The sequence below is a fragment of the Rhineura floridana genome, chromosome 1, assembly GCF_030035675.1.
Source record: "Rhineura floridana isolate rRhiFlo1 chromosome 1, rRhiFlo1.hap2, whole genome shotgun sequence".
Lineage (NCBI taxonomy): Eukaryota > Metazoa > Chordata > Lepidosauria > Squamata > Rhineuridae > Rhineura > Rhineura floridana.
In genome coordinates this window covers 12,220,677-12,244,523 of record NC_084480.1, presented here as the reverse complement: position 1 = coordinate 12,244,523, position 23,847 = coordinate 12,220,677, and the positions used below count along the sequence as shown (strand labels likewise).

At 47.8% G+C, this 23,847-nt stretch overlaps 1 protein-coding gene across 4 annotated transcripts in view; it reads left to right on the top strand.

The window, feature by feature from the left end:
* LOC133378951 (ectopic P granules protein 5 homolog) overlaps positions 1–23,847 on the top strand; it is a 74,211-nt gene that overhangs the window by 34,719 nt on the left and 15,645 nt on the right. For all 4 annotated transcript variants that reach the window (XM_061613589.1, XM_061613582.1, XM_061613573.1 and 1 more), the window contains exons 20-37: positions 852–962; positions 1,150–1,269; positions 1,399–1,565; positions 4,449–4,676; positions 6,830–6,953; positions 7,954–8,098; positions 8,807–8,978; positions 9,631–9,793; positions 10,633–10,775; positions 12,465–12,621; positions 13,044–13,238; positions 14,317–14,530; positions 15,235–15,392; positions 16,565–16,772; positions 17,484–17,559; positions 19,420–19,523; positions 20,392–20,567; positions 21,993–22,178. In XM_061613589.1, coding sequence (XP_061469573.1) covers positions 852–962; positions 1,150–1,269; positions 1,399–1,565; positions 4,449–4,676; positions 6,830–6,953; positions 7,954–8,098; positions 8,807–8,978; positions 9,631–9,793; positions 10,633–10,775; positions 12,465–12,621; positions 13,044–13,238; positions 14,317–14,530; positions 15,235–15,392; positions 16,565–16,772; positions 17,484–17,559; positions 19,420–19,523; positions 20,392–20,567; positions 21,993–22,178 — 2,847 coding nt within the window. The remainder of the gene's footprint in view (positions 1–851; positions 963–1,149; positions 1,270–1,398; positions 1,566–4,448; positions 4,677–6,829; positions 6,954–7,953; positions 8,099–8,806; positions 8,979–9,630; positions 9,794–10,632; positions 10,776–12,464; positions 12,622–13,043; positions 13,239–14,316; positions 14,531–15,234; positions 15,393–16,564; positions 16,773–17,483; positions 17,560–19,419; positions 19,524–20,391; positions 20,568–21,992; positions 22,179–23,847) is intronic.

Genomic DNA, 23,847 nt, shown 5'->3' with positions numbered 1-23,847 from the left:
AGGAGGGTGGGAGCAGGGTCAGGGAAAGCTGTGTCCTGGAGAGAGTCCTGGGGCCACACTGAGAGGCCTGGAGAGCTGTTTTTTGCCCGCAGGCAGGGAGGAGAGCCTGGCTGAGAGTCCAGAGTCTGTGAGTTCAAATCCCCGCTCGTGTCTCCTGTCAAGGGCCAGATAAAGATCACCCCACAGTGAGTGGCTCAGGGGTTACGTGTCCTGCCACCTGTGCAGCCATGGGCAAGCTACATAGTCCCAAGGAGCCCCCTTGCTCCCCAGTTGCGGGCAAGGAAGGGGCTGGCTTGTGCAGCTGTGGCAAGCTGAGCAGGCCCTAGCCAGCTGGGGAGGACTAGCCTCAGAGGAAGGCAATGTTAAACCCCCCTCTGAATACCGCTTACCATGAAAACCCTATTCATAGGGTCGCCATAAGCCGGGGGGCGACTTGAAGGCAGTCCATTTCCATTTTGTATGTATTAAATAGTTTCATAACTCGCCCATCCTCCGATATGGAGCACAGGGCATCTTACAACAGTTATATATATATATTAGCGTAGTATATGAAAGCATAATAACAGTAAAGCAACTTATTAAAACCAATAAATGGGATACAGTACAGAAGCAGCGGTGATGCTAACCTTGTTTTCCAGCGTCGTGGCATACAGCTGAAACAGCAGCCCAGATGCCCTTTTTCTCTATTGCAAAAAAAGATTTATTTATTTTTTTGCAAAAGATTGTATAAGGCTACAATCCTGGGGACAGCATACAATGCTTAAATCCCTTTGCCTTTCATTCTGAATCTGTGGCCTGTAATGGCACAATGTCTTCTCACCTGCATTCTCTCTCTTGTCCAAACTTCCCAGAATGCTTTGGGGTACCACTGTGACAAGGGGCTGCTCTCTTCCTTAGTCAGCTGGATTGTGGCCGGCAACATTACCCCTTCTTTCATCGAGGGAAATGCAAATTCCACACAGGTAGGGAACTGCCATCGAACTTACATGCTTGGAGGATGTTGCCCATCCTCGATTTCTCTCTGTGGAAAAAACAATCTGCCTCTGGGAATTTGACACAGCTGGAGGTCAAGAAGGACTGCCTGAGAAGAAATGCTGCCAGACTTTCAGCTCTTTTCTTCAGTGATAGGCTTTGCCTTATTTCTTTCAGGTGTGGTTTGCATGGACCATTCTGAATATGGAGTCCATATTTGAAGAAGATTCCCAGCTTCGTAGAGTTGTGGAAAGGGAGTTAGTCACCAACTCTTTGACTCCTGATCAGGCTCTGAAGGTAAAACAAATATGTCTTCTTTGGGTGATGAATCCCTTCTCTAAAAGCAACACTGCAAAGTGCCAAAAACAAGCTTGTGATGGGGAAATTAACTTCATCGAAGACAATGTCACATACTTCTGTCTACAGAAAGCTCAGAACCAGCTGAAGCTGCCCATCGTGCCTTCTCTTCAGCGGTTGCTGATTTACCGCTGGGCCCATCAAGCCCTTGTTACTCCTGCGGATCACCCCCTCCTTCCGCTCATCTGGCAGAAATTCTTCCTCCTCTACCTCTATCGCCCAGGCCCCCAATACGGGTGAGTTCACATTTGGAGGCTGGGAACATCTCTAAGCCTTCTTCCCCTGGTCCCAGGGCCCCTCAGAATCGCTAGGAAGTCTCTCGGCTTTAGAGACTTGGCACTCAGACTGAGATTAGAGTGCTTCTCCTCATGGGATCTCCTCTGTGGTAAGGCTTTTCGGTATGTCCAGTGGACATTGTCTCAGTCAAGTGCTGTGTGCTTTGTCCCTCCCAAAACCATGTTTCCTGACAAGGTGGTTTCTCTTAACCCCCGGTTCATCAATCTTGAATTTTATGGATTGTTTGGGGAAGTGCTTGCCAATTCCACTTGGCCTTCCCGCTCTGTCCTCCCTCCTTTCTCTCTTTGCTATCCCTTGCCTGCTTTCTCTGTATTTATGTATTTAAGACTGTCTTATCCCTTATATACCCAATTGATCACTGCACTCTGTAGGTGAGGGCTGTGATGAACTTGTATGTGAATGTAATGTAAATATGGTAAGTGCAGGTTTATTATAGGAAATATGGTAAGTGGAGTGAGTGAGAAGGGGGAGTACATGGGCTGTAGAATGCTGGATGATGATTGGCTGTGTGTTTGAATGGCTGAAGGTATAAATGAGAGGATGACAGTTGAGTCGGGGTGGGGGTTGGACAGTGTGGTTGTGGACAGGGAGGTTGATGTGGAGAGTAAGAGGTGGCTGTTGAGATATTGGATTGGGAGTTCTGCGGCAAATAGTAGGAATTAGGAACATAAGAGAAACATATATGAAACCATATGCTTGTCAATGAAATCTATAAGTAATCTTGTTATTCTTAGTGTTATCAATAAATATTTTCTTGGTTTACTTAAAGCCTGATTCCTCAGCTGGGGGGGGCACAGACGAGGGGGGAGGCAGAGTAACCAAGGCTGAAGAAGAAATAGTATCGAATGGTGGCAGCGGTGAAGGAAGAGATATTGTATCAACATCCAGTACTACAGAGCAACCCAGAGCTGTGAGCTTCATAGGCAAGAGGCTTCAGGGGGGTTGGGAATTACCTATACACACAGACACAAGGTATCAAAATAACCAGGAAGAGACTAAGGCACAGTCTAGAGGTCATATTGGATACACAGAGTGTTGGGTAGTGTGGCCTAGCAGGGGGATCTTTTGAGATCTGTGCTAGAGCAGAGAGAGGTAAAAATAAACACGACGATCCTGACTGCTGGTAGCCACGAGTGAGAGCGACATAGGTGGTGCCAGGGAAGGACGTCACAAGGGCCTCCTGCAGATACCATCTTATCAGGAGGTCCATTCCGCACAATATAGGAAGCGGACCTTTAGTGTGGCGGCACCTTAGACAGGTGCCGTCTCTGTTACCTGTTCGGCACCTTTTGAAGACCTTCCTCTTTCAACAAGCCTTTTAAGTAGAGACCTTATCCCAGTCTGTGTCTAGGCTGGAATTGCTTTTTAATATGTTTTTAAACCTTTTGTGTGTGTTAAAGATGTCTTGGAAACTTTAAAAAAAATGTTTTTAAAGATGTTGTGTTTTAATGTATTTTAAAGTCTGTTTTTATGATGTTTTAAAGTGTTTTTAGTGCTTTTGATTGCCACCCTGGGCTCCTGCTGGGAGGAAGGGCAGGATATAAATAAATAAATAAGTCAGACAGTCAGTCAGTCTCCCCTTCTGGGAGCCTTGATCTCGGCAGCAACTCTGCTCATCTCTATTCCTTTTCCTCTAACCTCCCACTGCCTGGGACCTCTTTCAGACATACTAACAGCCGCCTTTTGATCTTGCTGGTGATTTGTGTGTCTCTCTTTTCTCACCTTGCCAGCACATCCCACTGTGTCTGTCTGTCTGTCTGGAATGCAAACCTTTCGGTGCCTGGTATGCAACTATCCCAGGAGCGCCTTACAGAGGCTTTTTATTTTATTTAATTAACTAATTAATTATTAGATTTGTATCCCGCCCTTCCTTCCAGTAGGAGTCCAGGACAGCAAGCAAAAGCACTAAAAACACTTTAAGACATCTTAAAAGCAGATTTTAAAATATATTAAGACAAAATATCTTTAAAAACATTTTTTAAAGGCTTTAAAAACATCTTTTTTTAAAAAAGAAAAAAGCTTTAAAAACATTTAAAAAAGCAATTCCAACACAGACACCGACTGGGATAAGGTCTCTGCTTAAAAGGTTTGTTGAAAGAGGAAGGTCTTCAGTAGGCGCCAAAAAGATAACAGAGATGACAGCACTTGTCTAATATTTAAGGGGAGGGAATTCCAAAGGGTAGGTGCCACAATGCTAATGGTCTGCTTCCTATGTTGTGTGGAACGGATCTCCTGATGAGATGGCATCTGCAGGAGGCCCTCACCTGGAGAGCGCAGTGATCGACTGGGTATATAAGGGATAAGATGGTCTTTCAGGTATCCTGGTCCCAAGCTGTATAGGGCTTTCAACCAAAACTAGAACCTTGAATTTAGCCTGGTAGCTAACGGGCAGCCAGTGCAATTCTTTCAGCCGTGGGGTGACATTTAATTATATAAGTTGCTCTGCATGCGAAAGGCGTCATCCTCCCCCCTTGTTTTAGCTTAAAAAAAGTTTCAAAATGCGGGTACAAATGCTTATTTCAAGAGAAACCATATTTTTAAAAATGTATATTTTGGGGAAAATATGTTTAGAAATGAGTACCTAAATTTTTGTGCAGACTTTTATTTTAAAAATGGCAGAAATGGGATGGGACAAATTTATATCTTAATGTATGGAAAAGTGACGAGGATCAGAAATAAAAAGAAATCATACCTCCCTAGTTCATTATGCTCAATGGCATTAATTGACCACCAGAGAGTTTTTTAAAAAAGAAAACGTTTATGCCTTTTCTAAGTGATTTCACTTGCATTGGTTGTAAATGACAAGGATTCTGCTTTTAAAGGTTACCTGTAGATGGCTGTATTGGGAAAAGGTTTTTCCAAAGTCCTGCTCACCTTAGCCTATTAAGTGACCTGAAGCAACGCCTGGTTGAGGATGCCGACTTCCACCACTCTGCCAGCAAAGCGCTACGGCTGGAGAACCCGGTGGGGTGCACTAAAAACCTAGTGGAGAAAGGATGCGGCCAGCCCAACTACCTGACCACCCCTGAACTGCACAAGGAGCTTGTCAGGTAATCGATACCCATCAAGCTTTTCCAAAGCAGGCCTTGCCCTGAAGCAGGTTCTGGGATGCTGTTTCTCCTGAGCATCTTCTTGCACTTCCAAGCACAGTTCATCCGTCCCTTAAATTGAATATCCTGCTTCAGGGAATGGTGATGGTCTTAAATGGATGGTGTCCAAATGTTCACGTTTCAGAGAACCATTGACCTGGCTTCTATATGCAAAGCATTCTGGGAAATGGGGGGGAACCTATTTTCATCTCAAGGGCCACATTTCCTCTGAGCAACCTCCTGGGGTGTGTGTGTCGCATACCATTGGTGGGTGGGGCCAGAGTCAAAAGTGGGCGGAGCAATGGGTATGAGTTTTACCTTTGTACAGTGTGCTGATTTTACACTCTCTCTCTCTCCCTCTCCCTCACATACGCACATGCATGCACACGTGCGCACACACACACACACACTGTCAGAGTTCAAAGACACAGTCCAGCCAGGCAGAAATCTTAAATCTCACTCACTCACTTCTCTATCCTTCATCCAGGCGAGGAAGAGGCATTGTCAGAGTTCAAAGGCACAGTCCAGCCAGGCAGAAACACCTCAGGAGGGTGCAGGGCAGGGCTGGGGAGGGGTGTAGCCTGGGGAGAGTCCCGAGGGCAAGATGGGGAGACGCCTGAGAGGCTGCATTTGGCCCCTGGGCCTGAGGTTCTCCAGCCCTGTTCTGGGGTGTGTAGTTCAGGCAGGGTACTGGCCAAGCTCGTAGGTTTAAACAAATTTGGGGATGCCTCCCAGGGGCATTTGTTCTGCAGATGCACATTGCAGGGGCAGATTATCAGTGGCGGGCAAGCTATTTTATAAGAGCACTTGTCCACTTATTGCTGTTCTGCTTGTTGACGAACCCGTTAGGCTTTGATTTGGATTCCTGCATTGCGCAGGGGGTTGGACTTGATGGCCTCATAGGCCCCTTCCAACTCTGCTATTCTATGATTCTATGATTTTGAGGAGCCCCAGGATTGCCTTGATCACACTTTGTTGAGCACTATCTTTAAACGATTTCTCAACCTGCCTGTTGGGGTTATGACCAATTGCACAGGATCCTGTGCACCATTTGTTTATTATCCTGCCCTTCCGAAGGGAGTCCAGGGCAGCAAACAGATGACAAAGCACTAAAAACATCTTAAAAACAAAAATGTCTTAAAAACCAGTTCCCATACAGATGCAAACTGGGATAAGAAATCTTCTTGTTGAGAGAGGAGGGTCTTCATTAGGCACTGAAAAGACAATAGAGACAGCGCCTAATATTTAAGGGGAGGGAATTCCAAAGGGTAGGTGCTAGAAACATAAGGGCCGAATTCCTGTGTTGTGTGCAACGGACTTCTTGATGACATGGTATTTGCAGAAGACTCTTACCTGCAGAGCTCAGTGATCCACTGGATATATAAGGGGTGAGGTGATCTTTCAGGTATCCTGGTCCCAAGCTGTATAGGACTTTGTATACCGAAGCCAGCACCGTGAACTGGGCCCTGCAGCTAATGGGCAGGCAGTGCAATTATTTCAACAGCAGGTAACATGTTGGCGACATCCTGCCCCAGTCATCAATTCTGCTGCTGCATTTTGCATCTGCTGCAGCTTTCGGACCAACCTCAAGGGCAGCGCCTCATACAGCACATTACACCAATCCAACTAGAGGTTACCAAGGCATGGACAACAGTGCTTGCTATCCCAGTACAGGCTATCCCAGTACAGAAATGACCACAGCTTGACCAGCCTAAGCTGGTAAAAGGCACTCCAAACCACTGAGGTCATTTGGGCCTCTAACAACAAAGATGGATCCAGGAGCAAACCCAGACTACGAACCTGCTCTTTCAGAAGGGAGTACAGCCCCATCCAAAGCAGGCAATTGACCAGTTATCTGAACTCAGGAACCACCTATCGACAGCTCCTCTGTCTTCCTAGGGTTCGGACTATTTATTGGCCCTAATCCAGCCCACCACCAAGTCCAGGCACCAGTCCGGGACTTGCACTGCTTTTCCCAATTCACATGGTACTGAGAAATAGGGCTGAGAATCATCAGTGTATTGTTGATACCTTAAGAATGGATGTTTGTGTATGTTCAAGGAAACCCAACTGGGCCCATGGTACAAGCTTTGCTTTGTTCGTTATGCTTCTAGACTTTTCAACACATATGTCGTGTGGCTGGAGGAAGACAGCTTTCAGAAAGGGGACACGTATATTCCCTCCTTACCGAAGCAATACGATGCCTACAGGCTCGCCAAGATCATGCAGAACCAGCAGGTAACATGGATGGACCTCGCAAGCTGAGGTCTGTTGACTGACAATGCGGGATTGCTGTAATGCTGTCCCCAGTCCCCACAATCCAAATGCATAGGGGTCCATCTGAAACGTAACAATTAACTTCTTGGATTGCCATTCCCTGGGAAGCTTCTCCAACTCCAGCACTTTATTCTTTCAGGAGTCTGGCCGAAACCTGGCTGTTCCAGAAGACTGATTGCTCTCTTTGTAATTTTAATGTAAATGATATTTGTAGTGGATGTATTTTGATGCATGATTTGTTTTCATGCTCTAAGCTAACCTGATGTTAGTCCAGAGTTTTTGGACTAAAACTCCCATCAGCCTCAGTCAGCATGTGCTCACTAGAGTTAATGGGACTCAGAATTCTTGGAGGGCACCAGGTTGGTAAAGCCTGCTGTAATCTGCCTTTGAGCTCACCTTTTCAATAAAGGATATAAGGTTTTTGAATAGATAAAATTGTTAAAGCTCATTTTCTGCTCTAGCACAAAAAAAGAGCCAAAAAATTTCTCTATAGGGTGGATACATCTTTGACCTACTTCCCATCGCAACAATACCCACATTTGTATCCTATATGGGATTCCTGAGAATTAGTTTTCAAAGCTTCATCCTTTGTTGAGAGTTGGGGGGCATGGCTTGCAGAAAGCACAACTCAGTGGGGTAGAGTAGTAATTACATCTCTTTCCAGTTATTGAATAGCTGCCCCCCCATTAGTGAGGAGCTTCCTGAAAGCCATGCCCCCTTTTGGTAAGTGTTGGAATTGCATTCCACATGGTGGGGTGGAGCTTAGTCGAAGCCACCGCAGCCCATTGGGTGGGTGATGCTTCCACTGAGTAAAGGAGGCCTGTTCTCCATCGCTTTGCTTTTCTGCTGTAGCCCATGTCTGATGCGGTTGCTGTCCTCACGTTAAAGAGACTGGGAGTGGCCCTCTCCAGAACCATACATATTTGACCAGCTGCTCTTTGTTTCTCTTGTCATGCTGTAGGATTTGTGGATAGAATTTGTCAATGTTGAACGCATCCAGCACGAGTTCCAGGAAGTTCTGGACTGTTGGTTTCAAGTCAAGGTAGAATCGCATGCTGCCTCCAGCACTTCGTCAGTGCATACAGACTTCACTAACCCTTCATTAGGTAAGTGACACGTACGGTGCTTGGAAAGAAAAAAAAGACACGTCAGCTCTTTAACTGAGGTTTTGTCTTGCAAGGCTCAATATTCCAAGATGGCAGCACCGTTAAGGCATTTAATATCCTGAGACGAGTGGGTAGATTATATACATCTACTTGCAGAGCTTTTAACCAATAATCATGTAAGTTTCCCCTGCCCGGGTCTTCTGAGTTGTAGCCAATCAAGTTCCACTCAGAGTAGACCCATTAAAATGAATGGATCCACATAAGTCATGTCCATGAATTTCAAAGGGTCTTTCCTGAGTAGAACTAACATTGGATACAATCCCCTGCTTGGAAAGTGGCAGTCTTGGGAAGAATTTGACCCTTGCAAGCTAAGGAGATGTGGTCCTCTCTTTTTTCACGGTACTGGTTCAGAATTGTTACAACAAACCAGGATCAAACCACGGTTTGATAACCAGGTTTCTAAAATAACCTGGTCAGTAGAATTAAAGAGTAACTGGGGAGATGAAGGTTAATGTAGAAACCATTCTCTTGTGTGATATTTTAATTTTGAGAGACAGCAAGGCAATCCTCTGTATAAGTTCTAGGAACATTGGAGACTATTTTTAGGTGCCAAACAATTTCTCAGTACAAATTTTGTTTTCTGCCTGTGTGGATCATTCAGAAAAGCAGGTGTTGCTGGTGAACACTTTGTGTCTCTTCTTCCTTCAGCCAAAGAGAGAATTATCAGCAGTTTGAAGAAGTATGATGCACTCCAACCTCCTCTTCCCCTTCAGCTGATGAAGGCTCCTGTGCCTGTCATTTCTCCTGCTAGTTTGGTAAATCAGAGAGAAGCCAAAGAGCTGCTTCGTGCCAACCTCAGCATCCTCCAGCAGCATGCCAAGTGAGATATAGAGGGTTTTTTAAAAGAATTGTTGTCTTTGCACTTCTCCCTGTTAACATAGTGACTGGAATAAAGCAGGTGGAGTCCAGAGAGAAAATAAACTGATAATACTTTACACAAGGTAAAACAAACAAAAACAATATATATTATGAGGAGAAATAGAGGTTTGTCTTTCTTAGGTCAGACCTACACACGGGGAAAACTCCTTCAGAACCACTTTTCCCTCCAACTCTACCAACTGTCAGATCTCAACAGTCATCCTCACTGACAGCTGATTAGAATCTCCAGCCAATCAGCATCTGCTGTCAGCCAGGCCAATAACAGAATTAACCCTTTAAGTTACTGATTTAATGGTCTCTGCTGTTGTACTTCCACTGCTCCCCACTGTGTTGTATTGAGTCCCCTTAAGTACAACCCAGCCTCCAGACTGCCTCTTCCCACTCTTCCTTTGGACTGGGGGAAACCCTGCTGTAGGCCTGTGTTAAGATCTCTCTGTCCTAAATATAAACCTGCAACATTCCTTCTCCTCCCCTTCCTTGTGTGTGATATCCATGGCTGGAAAAATCCCAAGTGCCTGGTAGCTTACATATTTGAGAAAATTGCAAGGCAGAGTTTTTTTTGGTAAATCCATGGAACGTTACTAATTTTTCAGATCTGCAGCACTCCGAGAGTCCCAGCAAGTTGCTTTCAACAGTGAGGTCTTGGATACGCTGCCAAAACTTTATACCAATAGAGAAGATCAAGTTACTCTTCATCTGGAGTGTCGGGGCAGTTCCGGGAAAAGTTGCCAGGGAGCAGCTCTTGTAACAGTCCAGGTTGGAGCAGACATCCCCCTCTATGCTTTGAGGGCCTTGACCAACCCCTTCCTCTCTAATTTCTAAGCTCTATGAGGTGGTGAGGTGGTGGAGGAGCTGTAGCTCATTGGTAGAGTACATGCTTTGGGGAAGGGCTGTAGCTCATTGGTTGAGCATCTGCTTTGCATTCTAAAGGTCCAGGGTTCAATTCCCGGCATCTCCAGGTAGGACTGGGAATGCCTCTTGTCGGTGTAGGCTTGATGGACTGATGGTCTTGACTCAATATAAAGATGTTTCCCATGTTCCTTTGCATGCCAAAGGTCCCAGGTTGAGGCCCCCTGCATTATCGTCTTAAAGGGATCAGGTAGTGGGCAATGGAGAAGATTTCTGTCTGAGGCCCTAGAGAGACACTGCCAGTCAAAGTAGACAATACTGGGCTCAATGAACCAATGATCTGACTCGCCAAATATAAGGCAGCTTCATTCAATTGATGCTGCTCCTCCTGCTCCTCCTGCTGCTACTAAAATATTTATATTCTACCTTTCCTCCAAGGAGTACAAGGTTCTCCCCCTCCTCTCCAGTTTATCCACACAACAACCCTGTGGTTAGGCTGAGAGACTGTGAGTGGCCCAAGGTCACCCAGTGAGCTTCATGGTTAAGTGGGGATTTGAACCCTGGTCTCCCAGGTCCTAGTCCAGCACACTAACTACTACACCACACTTATGCATGCCTTTTCTTCCTTACACCCACAAATTCTCAAAATTCCCATGGGAGTTCTGTATTAGAGTCACATTCTGGGTCTGTGGATGCTGCAGGCCATACATATGGGGCCCTACTGTAACTGGCTATTCCCTTTTAAGTTTGAAGGAAAGCACAAAAATGAAGCCATCAGTCAGCAGCTTCATGCGCTGAAGAAAGAAGTGAAGCAGCTGCAGGCAGAAGCCACTAAGCCTCCTCCTTTGAGTGTTGTAGAAGCTGCTGTCCACATGGAAAACTTTATAACGTGAGTTGCTGCAGGGTCTCTCTCCCTCCCCCTCCCCCCTCTCCCTCTCCCTCTCCCTCTCCCCCCTCCCTCTCCCCTCCCCTCCCCTCCCCTCCCCTTCCCCCTCTCCCCTTCCCCCTCTCCCCTCTCCCCTCCCCCCTCCCTCTCCCTCTCCCCTTCCCCCTCTCCCCTCCCCCCTCCCTCTTTCTCTCCCCTCCCCTTCCCCCTCTCCCCTCCCCCTCCTCCTCCCCCTCCCTCTCCCCTCCCCTCCCCCTCTCCCTCTCCCCTCCCCCTCTCCCTCTCCCCTCCCCTTCCCCCTCTCCCCTCCCCTCTCCCTCTCCCCTCCCCTTCCCCCTCTCCCTCTCCCCTACCCCTCCCTCTCCCCTCCCCTTCCCCCCTCCCTCTCCCCTCCCCTTCCCCCTCTCCCTCCCCCTCTCCCCTCCCCTTCCCCCCTTCCCCTTCCCCCTCTCCCTCTCCCCTCCCCTTCCCCCCTCCCTCCCCCTCTCCCCTCCCCTTCCCCCCTCCCTCCCCCTCTCCCCTCCCCTTCCCCCTCTCCCCTCTCCCCTCTCCCCTCTCCCTTCCCCCTCTCCCCTCTCCCCTCTCCCCTCTCCCTTCCCCCTCTCCCCTCTCCCCTCTCCCTTCCCCCTCTCCCCCTCCCCTTCCCCCTCTCCCCCTCCCCTCCCCTTCCCCCCCTCCCCTCCCCTTCCCCCTCTCCCTCTCCCCTCCCCTTCCCCTCTCCCCTCCCCTCTCCCCTCCCCTTCCCCCCTCCCTCTCCCTCTCCCTCTCCCCTCCCTTTCCCCCTCTCCCCTCCCCCCTCCCTCTCCCTCTCCCTCTCCCTCTCAACTTGAAGGCAGTACATTTACATTGTATGTAAATAGCTTAGATTTTTTTTATTAAGTGGTATATGAATATTGTTAAATTACTAATAATCTTGCAAAAGGTCTATATGATCTTTGTAAATAAGCCCACAAAAATTATTCACTGTATGTATATTATCATCGTCATTTTGCTGGTCTTCCAAGAAACAAATTTCCCTGTGTGTCTGTGCTGACCCCTTTCCTCTGTGGCCATCATGAAGAATCAGGCTGGCAGAGGGGAGACAAAGCAATCTATCCCCCCTCTACTAATCCTGCCCACTGTACTGTATGGAGTTCTTTGTTAACTAGGCAAATTGTTAAATGTGAGGCTGCTTTATATGACGAGAAACCAAAATATCAGAGCAGTTTTGAAACCAGTGATTAAAATCAGTACAGTTTTTAAAGGTTCAGGCAGCCATCTTGATTCAAAATGACATCCAATTGTATCCAAAATGGAAATGAACTACCTTCAAGTCGATTCTGACTTATGGCGACCCTATGAATAGGGTTTTCATGGTAAGCGGTATTCAGAGGTGGTATTGCCTTCCTCTGAGGCTGAGGGGCAGTGACTGGCCCAAGATCACCCAGTGAGCTTCATGGCTGTGTGGGGATTCGAACCCTGGTCTCCCAGGTCATAGTCCAACACTCTAACCACTACACCACACACCATAGTGGAAAACTTGCTACTTGGTCTCAGGAACCATCATGCAAAATTTAATCACAATATCTTAAGTGGTGTCCAGATGCACAGCAGACAAACAACTTTCCAAAATATATAGTTGATCAAGTGCCACTACAATACATTGTAATTTCCTGCATAAGATATTTCTACCTTTCTTTTCCCCCCCTGCAGAGCTTTGATAAATATCTATAAGCTTCAGTCTACACCTGGGATTCACAGAGTTGGGATCAGTCTGTTCTTTGCAGTGGTGGAATTTGTCTGTGATGAAACGCAACGCCATCCGCCTGCTAGACAGTTCTTCACTTCCTGCATTGAGATCCTTGGCCAAGTAAGCTGGTCTGGTCTGGAATTCTTGTTATTGCTGCTGCTGCGAATGTTTAGTTGGTCATTGATTATTTTATATCTTATAAAGAGTGTTATGAAGTTTCACCTCCACTCAAAACATGAATTTCTCAGTGATATCCATACAGCTGAGAAATCAAAGATCTTAAAAGAGTGTGAAGTGAGGATCAGCTCCACTTTTCCAAGGCCCAATAATGGGTCTTGCCTGAGGGCCTCATGTAAAGTTGTCTTTATCATAGTTTAGGTGTGAATGTATCTATCGGAGAGTTGAACTGAATCCTGATGCTTAGCGGTCCAAGTGTAGATGAGCCTTCCATAGGGAATGACAAAGCCAAGCTGACCAGAGAGAGGCAGTGCTGTGTGTTGTGTGTCTGCTGAATGAAGCCCTGAATCCAAGTATCTTTCCAGGTGTTCATCGCAGGAACTAAATCTGAATGCAAGCCAGTGCTCCTAACAGTTCTGAAGAATCGGAGGCTCTGCACCCTCCTTTCTCCTTACTTCACTCCTGTCGCCTCCCCAGAGGAATTTGTCAACTTGTATGAGAAAGTTGTGTCTTTTCTTGGTGATGACAACAGTGATGTCATTTTCATGCTACTCACAAAGGCAAGACGCTCTCAAACGCTCCTTTTTTATGACCCAGGCAGTTGCTCTGATGTGAGATGCCCTTTTTGAAATGTTTGTGTGAGTGCACAGATGGTGGAAGAGCTGTACCATAAGTACAGCCAAGCTAGACAGTCTTGCTGAATTGTACCCCCTTAACCTGCAGGCTGGAGACTTAATTGCTAAGGCTTCCCAGTAAGGCAGTGCACATACAAAGTGAGTGTCCAGCTTTCTCCAGACTGGTGTAGATGGAACATCCCAAGCTCTTAACCATTGGCCTGTTTCCCTCATCACACTAAACCATGGTTTTGTTTAGTTTCACTGTAGTTTGTCTGTACACCTGAAATCATCCCATCCGACTTAACCATGGTTTGCTTGTGGCCAACAAGCCAAAATATGAAACTAGGGTGTGAGGTTTGCTTATAAATCTCACTTTGTGTTAACTATGGTTTCTCATTGTGTCTGAACCTGCTATCCTGGCTTAATTCTGATTTATTTTGGTGTCCCACCCCAGAAGCATAGCTACAGAGACCCAAGGCAAGAGCAGTTAGAAAGCAAAATCAACATTATGTGAGACAAGCCACAGTTTCTTCGCTCATCTGCAAGGCCAGTCCTACTTTGTTCAATAAACCATGGTTAAAACAAATCATGGCTTAGTATACTGTGTGAACACAACTTGTGTTAAGAGATCTAGAGTGCATTCTTACATACTCCCTATTCTCCCTTCTTACTTGCAAATTTCTTTTTCATATCCCTAATCAGTGCTAATGATGATTAACTTTTAGTCATGGTTTGAAGCTGCTTTGTTTTAACCACAGCGAAAACAAGATAAGAGAGAGGGAAACTTTGAATGGGAAGGAGGGGATATTCAAGATCTCCCAGGGTGTTCCCAGCCTCTGATCAGGAAAAGTGCATCTGCAGTGGTCCTCTCTCACAAATTCATTTGTAATGGACAAGGAGATTAATTTTTTACCTGGAGGTAACATTCAGGCACTGGAGAGCTACATTCAGAGCTTTCTTCCTCAGATTCCCCGTATCCTCAAAGCTCTTTGTGCAAATGCTGTGCTTCCTCCTCTTCTAGTTTGACCTCCCTCAGTGGTTACACAGCTCAAAGCCCCCACTCTCGGAGCGTACCAGACTTCTGGAGTCCATCCACTTGGCTCTCAAGGCCTGTGGCTTTGAACCCGAGGAAGACATTCTGATGCCCTTTTCTATCTTCTGCAAGCATTGGACTTGCCTCCTCCGGTACCAGTTCCCCGACCACTACAGCAGTTACCTGCGGATGCTCATGCAAAGTACGTACCGGGTGGGCACCGTCTTACGTCTTCCTGCCTAGCCGCCTTCAGGTGGCATCCTAGTCCTCTTGTCTGTATTTCAAAATGGTTGAACTGCAACGCTTCTGTTGCAGTTTGGTCCCACCTAGTGTGTGCGTGCGTGTGAGGTGTATACCTAATGTCCTCTGTACTGAAACATTTAATACTCTGCACCAATGTTAGCAAGCAGGTGTGACAACCCATTTGTCAATCGCTTGTTGCCATTATGATATCAGATGATTGGCAGGTGGGTTCTCATGCCCAAGTCTCTTATGCAGCGATTCCCAGCTGGTTGTCAGGCACCTGGTAACTGCAGTGTAAGGGGTTTTGCTAGCCCTGTTCGCAGCAAAGATTCCTTCTGCAGGGGTCAGCTGCACAATTGAGTTTCTCACTGGGAACTTGGTTATGTTACTGATCCAGCAGGGTTGAACTGATCCATCCAGTTGATGGGAGGTGAGTTCAACCCTCTTTCTGCAGGAATCGGCTGTGCAGCAGATCCAGCCATGTCTCCCCCTGCCCCACACCTGCGGTCACATGTGATGTCAGGTGTGGGGCAGTTGGGCATGGTTTGGGGAAAACGGCCTCATGGGCCAGATTGGGGACTCTGCTTCCCTATCCCTGCTCTGATGGAATTCTGATTATTGGGACCTATTATTGAATGATCCAGTCTGGCCTTGCCCCCTCAGGTTCCTCGGATCAGCTCCTGAGCCCTCGCTGTTGGAAGGCATCCCTTAAAGCCTTGGGTTGCAGCTCCACAACAGCTAAGAAAGATGTCGCCAAAGAGAAGTCCAATAAAAATATTGCGCTGCAAACATCAGTGGAGCCATTTCTGTCAACAGAACAGGTGGGCGAATGTAGCATTGTGATGTGATGCCCTCAGGAACAAGGGGAAATGGCCAGTGCTCAGTGGGGCGTCTGCCTTGCATGCAGAAGGTCCAGGTTCAATCCTTGGCATCTCCAGGTCAAGCTGGAAGACCTGCTGCCATATTGAGCTAGGTAGACCAATAGTCTGACAGTTTGCTGTGTTCGTAATCTGTGAGCTGTTCCTAATGCTCAGCCTGCATAGGCTGCATCATGCATGTCCAGCTTCATCTAGCCCCTGAACCATGCTTGCCATCTATGGGATTGTGGGGGGCATCCATGGAATTGGTTCGGGGACAGGTGATCTGAAGGATTGTCTTCACTGTGCGATCCAGTCCATATGTTGAGATCAGATTTGGAGGCCCTCCTTGCATATCTCCCACTCCCATTGGCCTGGAGGGCACAAGAAATAGGTCCTTCTCAGTTGTGGCCCCAGTTTTGTGAAGCTCCCATCCAGCGGAATATACAACAAGCCCTACATTACAGGCCTCCAGATGGGCCACCTCAACTGTCCCAGGCTCTTTTCCATAACACTTTTTATGCTGCTGGTTTTTAAATTTCTGAACCGTGTTATGATTTGATGCCTCTCCAGTGAATCTGAAATGCATCTTGCTGTGTCCATCTCCTTGTGAGGGCAATGCCCTAAAGAGCAGCCTCTTTGTTTCAAAAGGATCTGTAGGTAGTAGGGCTGGAATACTCTCTGACCTTGTCACATCAAGACAAATGCTGCTTAGCTAGATGAACCATTGGTATGTCTTGGCCTAAAACAACTCCTTATTTCCTTGAGTATTATTATTATACATCATCTAAGGCACTGCTCTTCAACCTTGGGTCCCCAAAGGTTGATGGATTACAACTCCCATTATCCCTGACTATTAACCATACTGTCTGGGGAAGATGGGAGTTGTAATCCAACAGCATCTGGGGACCCAAGGTTGAAGAACAGTGACCTAAGGCAGGGATAGGCAGAAGATAGACTGGGATCTGCTGGTAAATCTCTGGGTCATTTACAGAAGAGTGTCAGAAGTTTCTGATGCCCAATTTACCGACAGCAATAGCAAGTGAACTTGCAAGATTTCCAGCTGAGGTGGTCAACCATGGTCCACTTCCCAAACCTTTGCTAATTCTTGATTTCCTCTTCCTGCCTGCCTGCAGGTCATGGAGGCAATAGAATGGTTTTCCGACTACTTCCACAAGCTACGTTTGTCTTCGCAAGACTTCCGGAGCTTTGGTTTGTTTTCAAAATGGGCTCCCTACATAGCCGAAGTGACACGCTTCATGGAGTATCTTATCAACCGTCTTGTTGACTCGGAAGTTGTCAGCTTGGCACTAGAGCCAGTAGGCAGCCACAAGGTTCTGGCAGGTAATGCACAGGCATGGTAATAACGCCAAACCAGGGTGACCGCCCTGAGTTCCTCATGCTTTGGGTGGCCGGCACAGTGCTAGCTGGTGGAGGCGTCACCGTTGTTGCCCTTGCTTCTGTCTCTCCTTTTCTTCCTTCTTCTGACCCTCAACTCTTGGTTGAAAATTGTTTTGCTACTTCCTGACTTGTAGGCATACTGTTCTGCTGCTTCTGGGTTCTGAGAGTACTCTGACATTTTACCCTCCCCTTTCTACTTTTTTTTTCTTTTTGCAGTCTTAAGGGCAAGAGTCTTTAAGTCAGTGTGGTGTAGTGGTTAGAGTGTTGGACTAGGACCTGGGAGATCAGGGTTCGAATCCCCACACAGCCATGAAGCTCTCTGGGTGACCTTGGGCCAGTCACTGCCTCTCAGCCTCAGAGGAAGGCAATGGGAAACCCCCTCTGAATACCGCTGACCGTGAAAACCCTATTCATAGCATCGCCATAAGTCGGAATCGATTTGAAGGCAGTCCATTTTCAAGGGCAAGCAACTTGCTTTGGCTTTTTTTTAAAAAAGAAGATGCTAAAACTCCTGATATTGAGCACAGCTTCCGTGCTCTAGCAGCGCAGCAGCTGACAACACACAGTTCAAGCATTGACTCTTTCATAGGAAGTGTTTGTTTATGTTTTGAAAATATCTCACTATATGTGTGAATGTATTTTGTTCCCTCCTAGCCCTGCGCTCTTTGCATTTAGTCATCACCAGACTCTTCAAGCCTTGGATTCTGGTTTTAGAGAGAGAAGATGCAAGGTAAGTAGGAAACTGGTTAGTGCACAAGGTTCAGTTTGTTTGTAAAAGGTGATTGTATGATTAGATTTGAGATTATCAGTCACATCCTTATTTCTTAACTTGAAAGCATGCTTTTATCTACACCTCTATAAGAATATTGTATATTTTCTTAATGAGCATCACTTCTCTCATGTCTGGGCATTTTCTTTTAGCACTTTCAGGTAGTCCTTATTTCCTTCCTTTAATGGAATTAATTTGGAAACAACAAACCTGACTGCTGTGTTCCTAAACATTAGCCTTCTCTCTCTCTGTCTCTCTCTGTCTCTCTCTGTCTCTCTCTGTCTCTCTCTGTCTCTCTCTGTCTCTCTCTGTCTCTCTCTGTCTCTCTCTGTCTCTCTCTCTCTCTCTCTGTCTCACACACGCACGCACACACTGGTTTATTAAGCATCTATCTTTTTTACATTTTGTATCGGCCTTTCTTCTGCCTTGGAATCTTCATGTGGTTTCCAGGCTGTCTCCCATCAAGGCGCTGACCAGGCAAAGACTTGGTTTAGCTCCAGCAAAGTGGTGGCCCCATGTGCCTTCAGATCACACCCGGGTTGAGGAGGGGAGTTCCAAAGTGGGAGGGCAGCCCTCAAAAGTGCCTTCTTACATGTCCTTCCTGTTTTGGCCATGGCATGTAGACCAGGGATGGAGAATGCCAAAGATGCCTGAGGGCCGCATTCTCATCTAGGAAACCTTCTGGGGGCCACATGCCAGTGGTGGGCAAGGCCGGAGGCTGAAGTGGGGGGGGGAGCAACGAATATGAATCTTAGGTTTGTACAGTAGGCTTGTTTCAACTCACACTGCTCTCTGTCCTCCATTCAGGCCAGCAAGACGTATTATCAGAGTTCCCAGGTGCATCCCAGCCAGGCAGAAACGCTCTAGGCAGGTGCAAAGCAGGGCTGGTGAGGGCTGTGGCCTGGGAAGAGTCTTGAGGGCCAGACAGAGAGGCCTGGAGGGCCTGAAGTTTCCAGCCCTGATGTAGATAATAACATAAGGATCAGGCCAAGGGCCCGCCTAGTCCAGCGTCCTTTGCTCACAGTGGCCAACCAGCTGCTCATGGGAAGCCTGCAAGCAGGACCTGAGCGCAAGCGTGCTCTCCCCTTCTGTGGGCTTCAGAAGCCCAATGCCACTGAAGGGCTGTTTGTTATGACAAGTGCCCTTGGGAACCTGAGTGTGTGAACTTGCCACCCCCATGTCCCATGAAACACACCTTCTTGAGAGGAGGGGGATCTTTTGCTAGGGATAAAACAAGCGCTTTGCCCTGAAGTGATTTTGTGTGCATGTTTTTGCTGACCCTGAAAAACTCGGACTACTTTCTAAGGAACAATGGGACTCTTCTGTGGTGCCTAAGGGAAGCCTGCCAAGGAGAAGATAACATTTATTCAGGAGCTCTTAGTTAATTTTGTGTCTTAACAGCTATCCTTGTTGTCCTTCGCACAAGACCTCGGGAAAGCATAACCAGCCATACAAGAGGGTGTGGGGTGGGAATTGTAGTTTAGCAGGCTCCAGGGCCTTGCCTTACCATAATAAGCTCTTGGTCTGCCTTGCTCATCACTGCCTGCTCTAACTGGCAGCAGCGCTCCAGGTCTTTCCCTGCTTTTCCCGGGCTGGGCAAAACATCTGCCCGAGACCTGAAACGCCCTTGTGGGCCAGAGTAGGCAACAATTGAACCAGTGGACCAATAGTATGAATTGATGTGAGGTCATAGGTTCATATTGGCTGACCTCAAAGATCGCAGTAGAGCAGCATGAAGCGGGTGGAAAGTGGCTCTTGGCTAAAATCTCTTTTATCTCCTTTCTCCCCTCTCCCCTCCCCCAACCTTGTTCTTTTTTCAAGCAAACAGCCCTGTTACCCGTGGCTGGAGAGCGACACTCCTGTAGCTTCAAATACGGTGCAGTTATTTGCAGGCAGCATTGGCATTTTGCATGAGAGCTTTAAAGGTAGGCAGAAGACCACACTGGTAACCGTTAACTATATTCTTTAAGCTCTACAGTGCACCATACATTTCCACTCCCATCAGCCTCACTGGGCCTGGCGAATGGCCGGGGATAATGGGAGTTGTAGTTCATCAGCATCTGGAGGGCCAAAGGTTCTCCACACCTGCTTTAGGCAGAGAACCGGCGTGGTTTGAGCCTGGGATGTAGAGTCCTGGGTTGAGATCCCTGTTTCAAAGTGACCGGGGGACCTTGGAAAGGACCATAAAGCAGCAAGATGGTCACCAAATGGTAGAAAGGCTTGAAATCTGCAATCTGGTACAGCTTGGACTTTTTTTTCAAATATGCAAATGGGGGAAAGAAGAGAGGGCGGTGATTGGTCTAGTGGCTGCTGATGTCCCAGAGGTGCATTGGTGGCTCCTCAAAGAAATGTGATTCCTTGACAGCATCCTGGTGGCCGGCAGGGGCTGATGGGAGTTGTGCCATTCAGATGGTCCAGACTTGCGGGCTGGTGAAGGCTGCCCTACATGGTTCCGGGGGGGGGATTTGGGAAGAGTGGGCCCAATTCTGTGGGAAAGGCCGCTGGTTCTGTTACTCCCCCCTCCCTCTCGCTTTCTGAAAATACCTCTCCTGCCTGCACGGGCAAAACCGGTACACGAGGAAGAGGTGGGTACACCCCCCCCCCTGTGTATTGGTGTGTTCTCCAATAATCATGCAGTAGTAAATAACACTAATAAATAAAAGCAGAGAAACCCTCTATACTGTTACTCAACTCTGCAGCCCTCATCATGGTCCTGACTGGCCTTAACTTGGGCGAGATTTCCATGCGGCCGTGTTTCCCTTTTCCAATCTGCTGCTTCCCTTTTTGTTGTAGATAAGCTGCTGCCAAGCTACCACGGGGCGCTGTGGCTGCACCTGATGCACTATTGTGAGACGTGCACTGCCCCTAAAATGCCGGAGCACATCCTCTATACATTCCATGCGGAGTTTGGCCGCCTTCCTTGGAAGGAAATGCACCCAGACCGGCACCTTATGGAACAGTTCTTTAAAGTAAGAGCCAGATGCTTTGAAACATAATAACCAGAGAAAGAGGAGGAGGGGGAGGGGGAATGGGGAAGGCAAGGATAACTGTGGGGTGAACAGTGGCAGTGATGTCAACCCTGGAGTCTGCAGTGGCTCTCTGCTCTGTTCACGGACACAGTCCAAGATGTAGGTTACCATACAAAGCCCTAAACCAATGATTGAGTACCTCTGTGGCCCTACAGATACTGCCGGACTACAACTCCCACCATCCCTGATGATTAGCCATACTGGCCGGGGCACGTGGGAGTTGTGGTAGAGCTGCATCTGGATAGTACGAGGTTGGCTCGTCTATACATTAGGCTCAGCGAACAAAGGCACAAAGAGAGATGTTTTCGGTGGTTGGTCTTCTCCTCATCCTGAGACCACCTCCCATTGCAGACTCACCAAACCTGCCAGGAGTGTTGAAAGATCTGCCTGTTTGGGGCTGGGTTTTGGTGTTGAGGAATACGGTGGGAGGAGTTTAAATGATTTAGAGGAAGTTTTCTTCCATGCTTGGTTTTTGCATTATCCAGCCTGAGACTTTGGAGGGATGTGGGGGGCAGGAGGAGGAATCAAAATACTAATTGGCCTTTGAAATGTTGAGCCTTGGGTATGTACTAGCTTCAGTTTACATACTTCTTTTTTGTTACAGCAAGAGTGGGGAACTGTTGCTGGCTTGGGGGGGGGAGGGCAGATCCTTGCACACACACACCCGGTATGACAGGCGGACAGAGCCACCCACCTGTCAGTGGCCTGTTGTCACAATGATATCAGGTGATCCGTTTTTGCCTGCATGACGTGGACCAAAAATAATGCAGAGGTGCCGACAGTCAGATGATTATTGGCACTGCAGAAAACCTGCAGGCAGTTCTGCCCAAGCGCTGACAATTAGTTGACCGTTGGCACTGTGGAAGTGCTGCATGAGTGGCCTTGCAGGCTTTGGTGATCAGCGGTGTTTGCAAAGCCCTTGTTGTTCAAGCCCCATCTTAGCCTGCCCAACATCTAGCGTCATACACGCTGCAGGTTTCAGGTAGGTGGGCATGCCTTGACCAAAAGGCCTTGCGGGCCAAATGGGGAGGCTTGGCAGGCCTAATGAGGCCCACAGACCAGAGGTTCCCCACCTCAAGCCGTACGGTGAAGCGATAGAGCGCAGAGGCAGGTGTACTGCCTTGGTGAGAACGAAACGTCGGCTTCCCCCTTTCTGTAATGCAGGGATAGGGAACCTGTGGCCCTCCAGATGCTGCTGAACTACAACTCCCATCAGCCCCAGCCTGCATGGCCAATGGCCAGGGATGATGGGAGCTGTAGTCCAACGTCATCTGGAGGGCCACTGGTTCCCCATCCCAGTTCTGCGGCCGAAAAGCTGCTGCTGCTGCTGCTGCTGTTGTTATTATTTCTTTTTTACTTCTCCAGGTTGAAAGAGGCAGTCCCAAAAGCTGTTTCTTATTCCTGGGCTCGGTTTTGTGTGAAATCAACTGGGTCAGTGTCCTCTCCGGTGCCTGGAATCCCAACCCACCTCCAGGAACTCAGGACATGATTGTGTGTCTGCTCTATATGGTGGTCCTGCTGGCAAAGGAGGAGGAGCTTATCACCAGAGAGGTATGCCCAAAAGAAAGCAGCCCCTCTCTCCTTGGTTTGTGGTGCTGCGGTTGTCCACTCAGACCCTCTCCAGAACTGGAGCTTCTCAGACTTTTTTCAGAAGTAACCAAGTTTGATGAGGATTTTTGCTTCACAAACCGTTGTATGAAAACATTCCATACGCTATGAGAGCAAGGTGGGATTTCAGCCCAGGGGATCAAATGTGGCCCTCCTGGACTCTCTGTCAGGCCCTCGGGACTCTCTCTAGGCCATAGGCTTCACTAGCCTTGCTCTCTACGTTACAGAGTTGCTTTTGCCAGGCTGAAATGTGCCCTCAAACCACCTGGCTGGAGAAGTGCATGTGAATGTAGCATACAAGCAGGAGTCCCATTTGCTTCTCCACCCACGCTTTGCATCTCCCCCCTCTCACTGCTGGCATGTGGCCCTTCAGGAGATTGCTCGTGAGAGAATGCGGCCCTCAGGCTGCAAAAGGTTCCCCACCCATGCCCTGTGCCAAAGTTGCATGTGCATGTTGCTGGACATATTTATTTTCCCCCCCTGTGGTGTCAAGAGAGCTTCAGCTATGGGGTGGTATATAAATGCAATGAATGAATGGATGGATGAATGAGTGGGTGGTGAGCAGCTACTCAAAACCAGACACGTGTACAGACATGCCTTATGAGTTAGGCCTTTGGCCTAACCTGACAGCAGCTCTCCGTAGGGAAGGGCCTCTGTGTGGGACTGGGACCTTCCCCTTGCTCCAGTGGTCAAGTTTGTGCAAGTCAGAGTTGTCAACTTGCTTTCAGAGCAAATCATCCCCCTCCCTAATCCTGACGCTTCCTGCCAAAGGTGGCTTATTTATTTTATTTATTTATTATTTCAATTTATATACCGCCCTTAGCAGAATAGCTCTCAGGGCGGTGAACAAACAAGATAAAATACAAAATATCATAGTAAAAAATCACAAAAACATGTACAAACAAACAACAGAAAGCACAACAAAAACAAAATACAACACAAATTAAGAAGGATACATATTAAAAGTAGAAAGATTTAAGAAAATTAAAAAATTAAAATGCCTGGGAGCATAAAAAGGTCTTTACCTGGTGCCGGAAAGATAGAAGTGTAGGCGCCAGGCGTACCTCTTCAGGGAGGCTGTTCCACAACTCAGGGGCCACCACAGAAAAGGCCCTAGATCTAGTAACCACCCTCCGGGCTTCCCGATGAGCTGGTACTCGGAGGAGGGCCTTAGATTCTGAACGAAGTGAACGGGTAGGTTCATAGCGAGAGAGGCGTTCCACAAGGTATTGAGGTCCCACGCCGTGTAAGGCTTTATAGGTCAAAACCAGCACCTTGAATCTTGCCCGGAAGCAAATAGGGAGCCAGTGCAGACGCGCCAGAATAGGTGTTATATGCGAAGACCGACTGGTCCTCGTCAATAGTCTGGCAGCCGCGTTCTGCACCAGCTGAAGCTTCCGAACTGTCTTCAAGGGCAGCCCTACGTAGAGCGCATTACAGTAATCCAATCTTGAAGTTACCAGAGCATGAACAACGGAGGCGAGGTCGTCCCTGTCCAGATAGGGGCGTAGTTGGGCTACCAGACGAAGATGGTAAAATGCATTCCGTGCCACCGAGGCCACTTGGGCCTCGAGAGACAAGGAAGAATCGAAAAGAACCCCCAAACTACGTA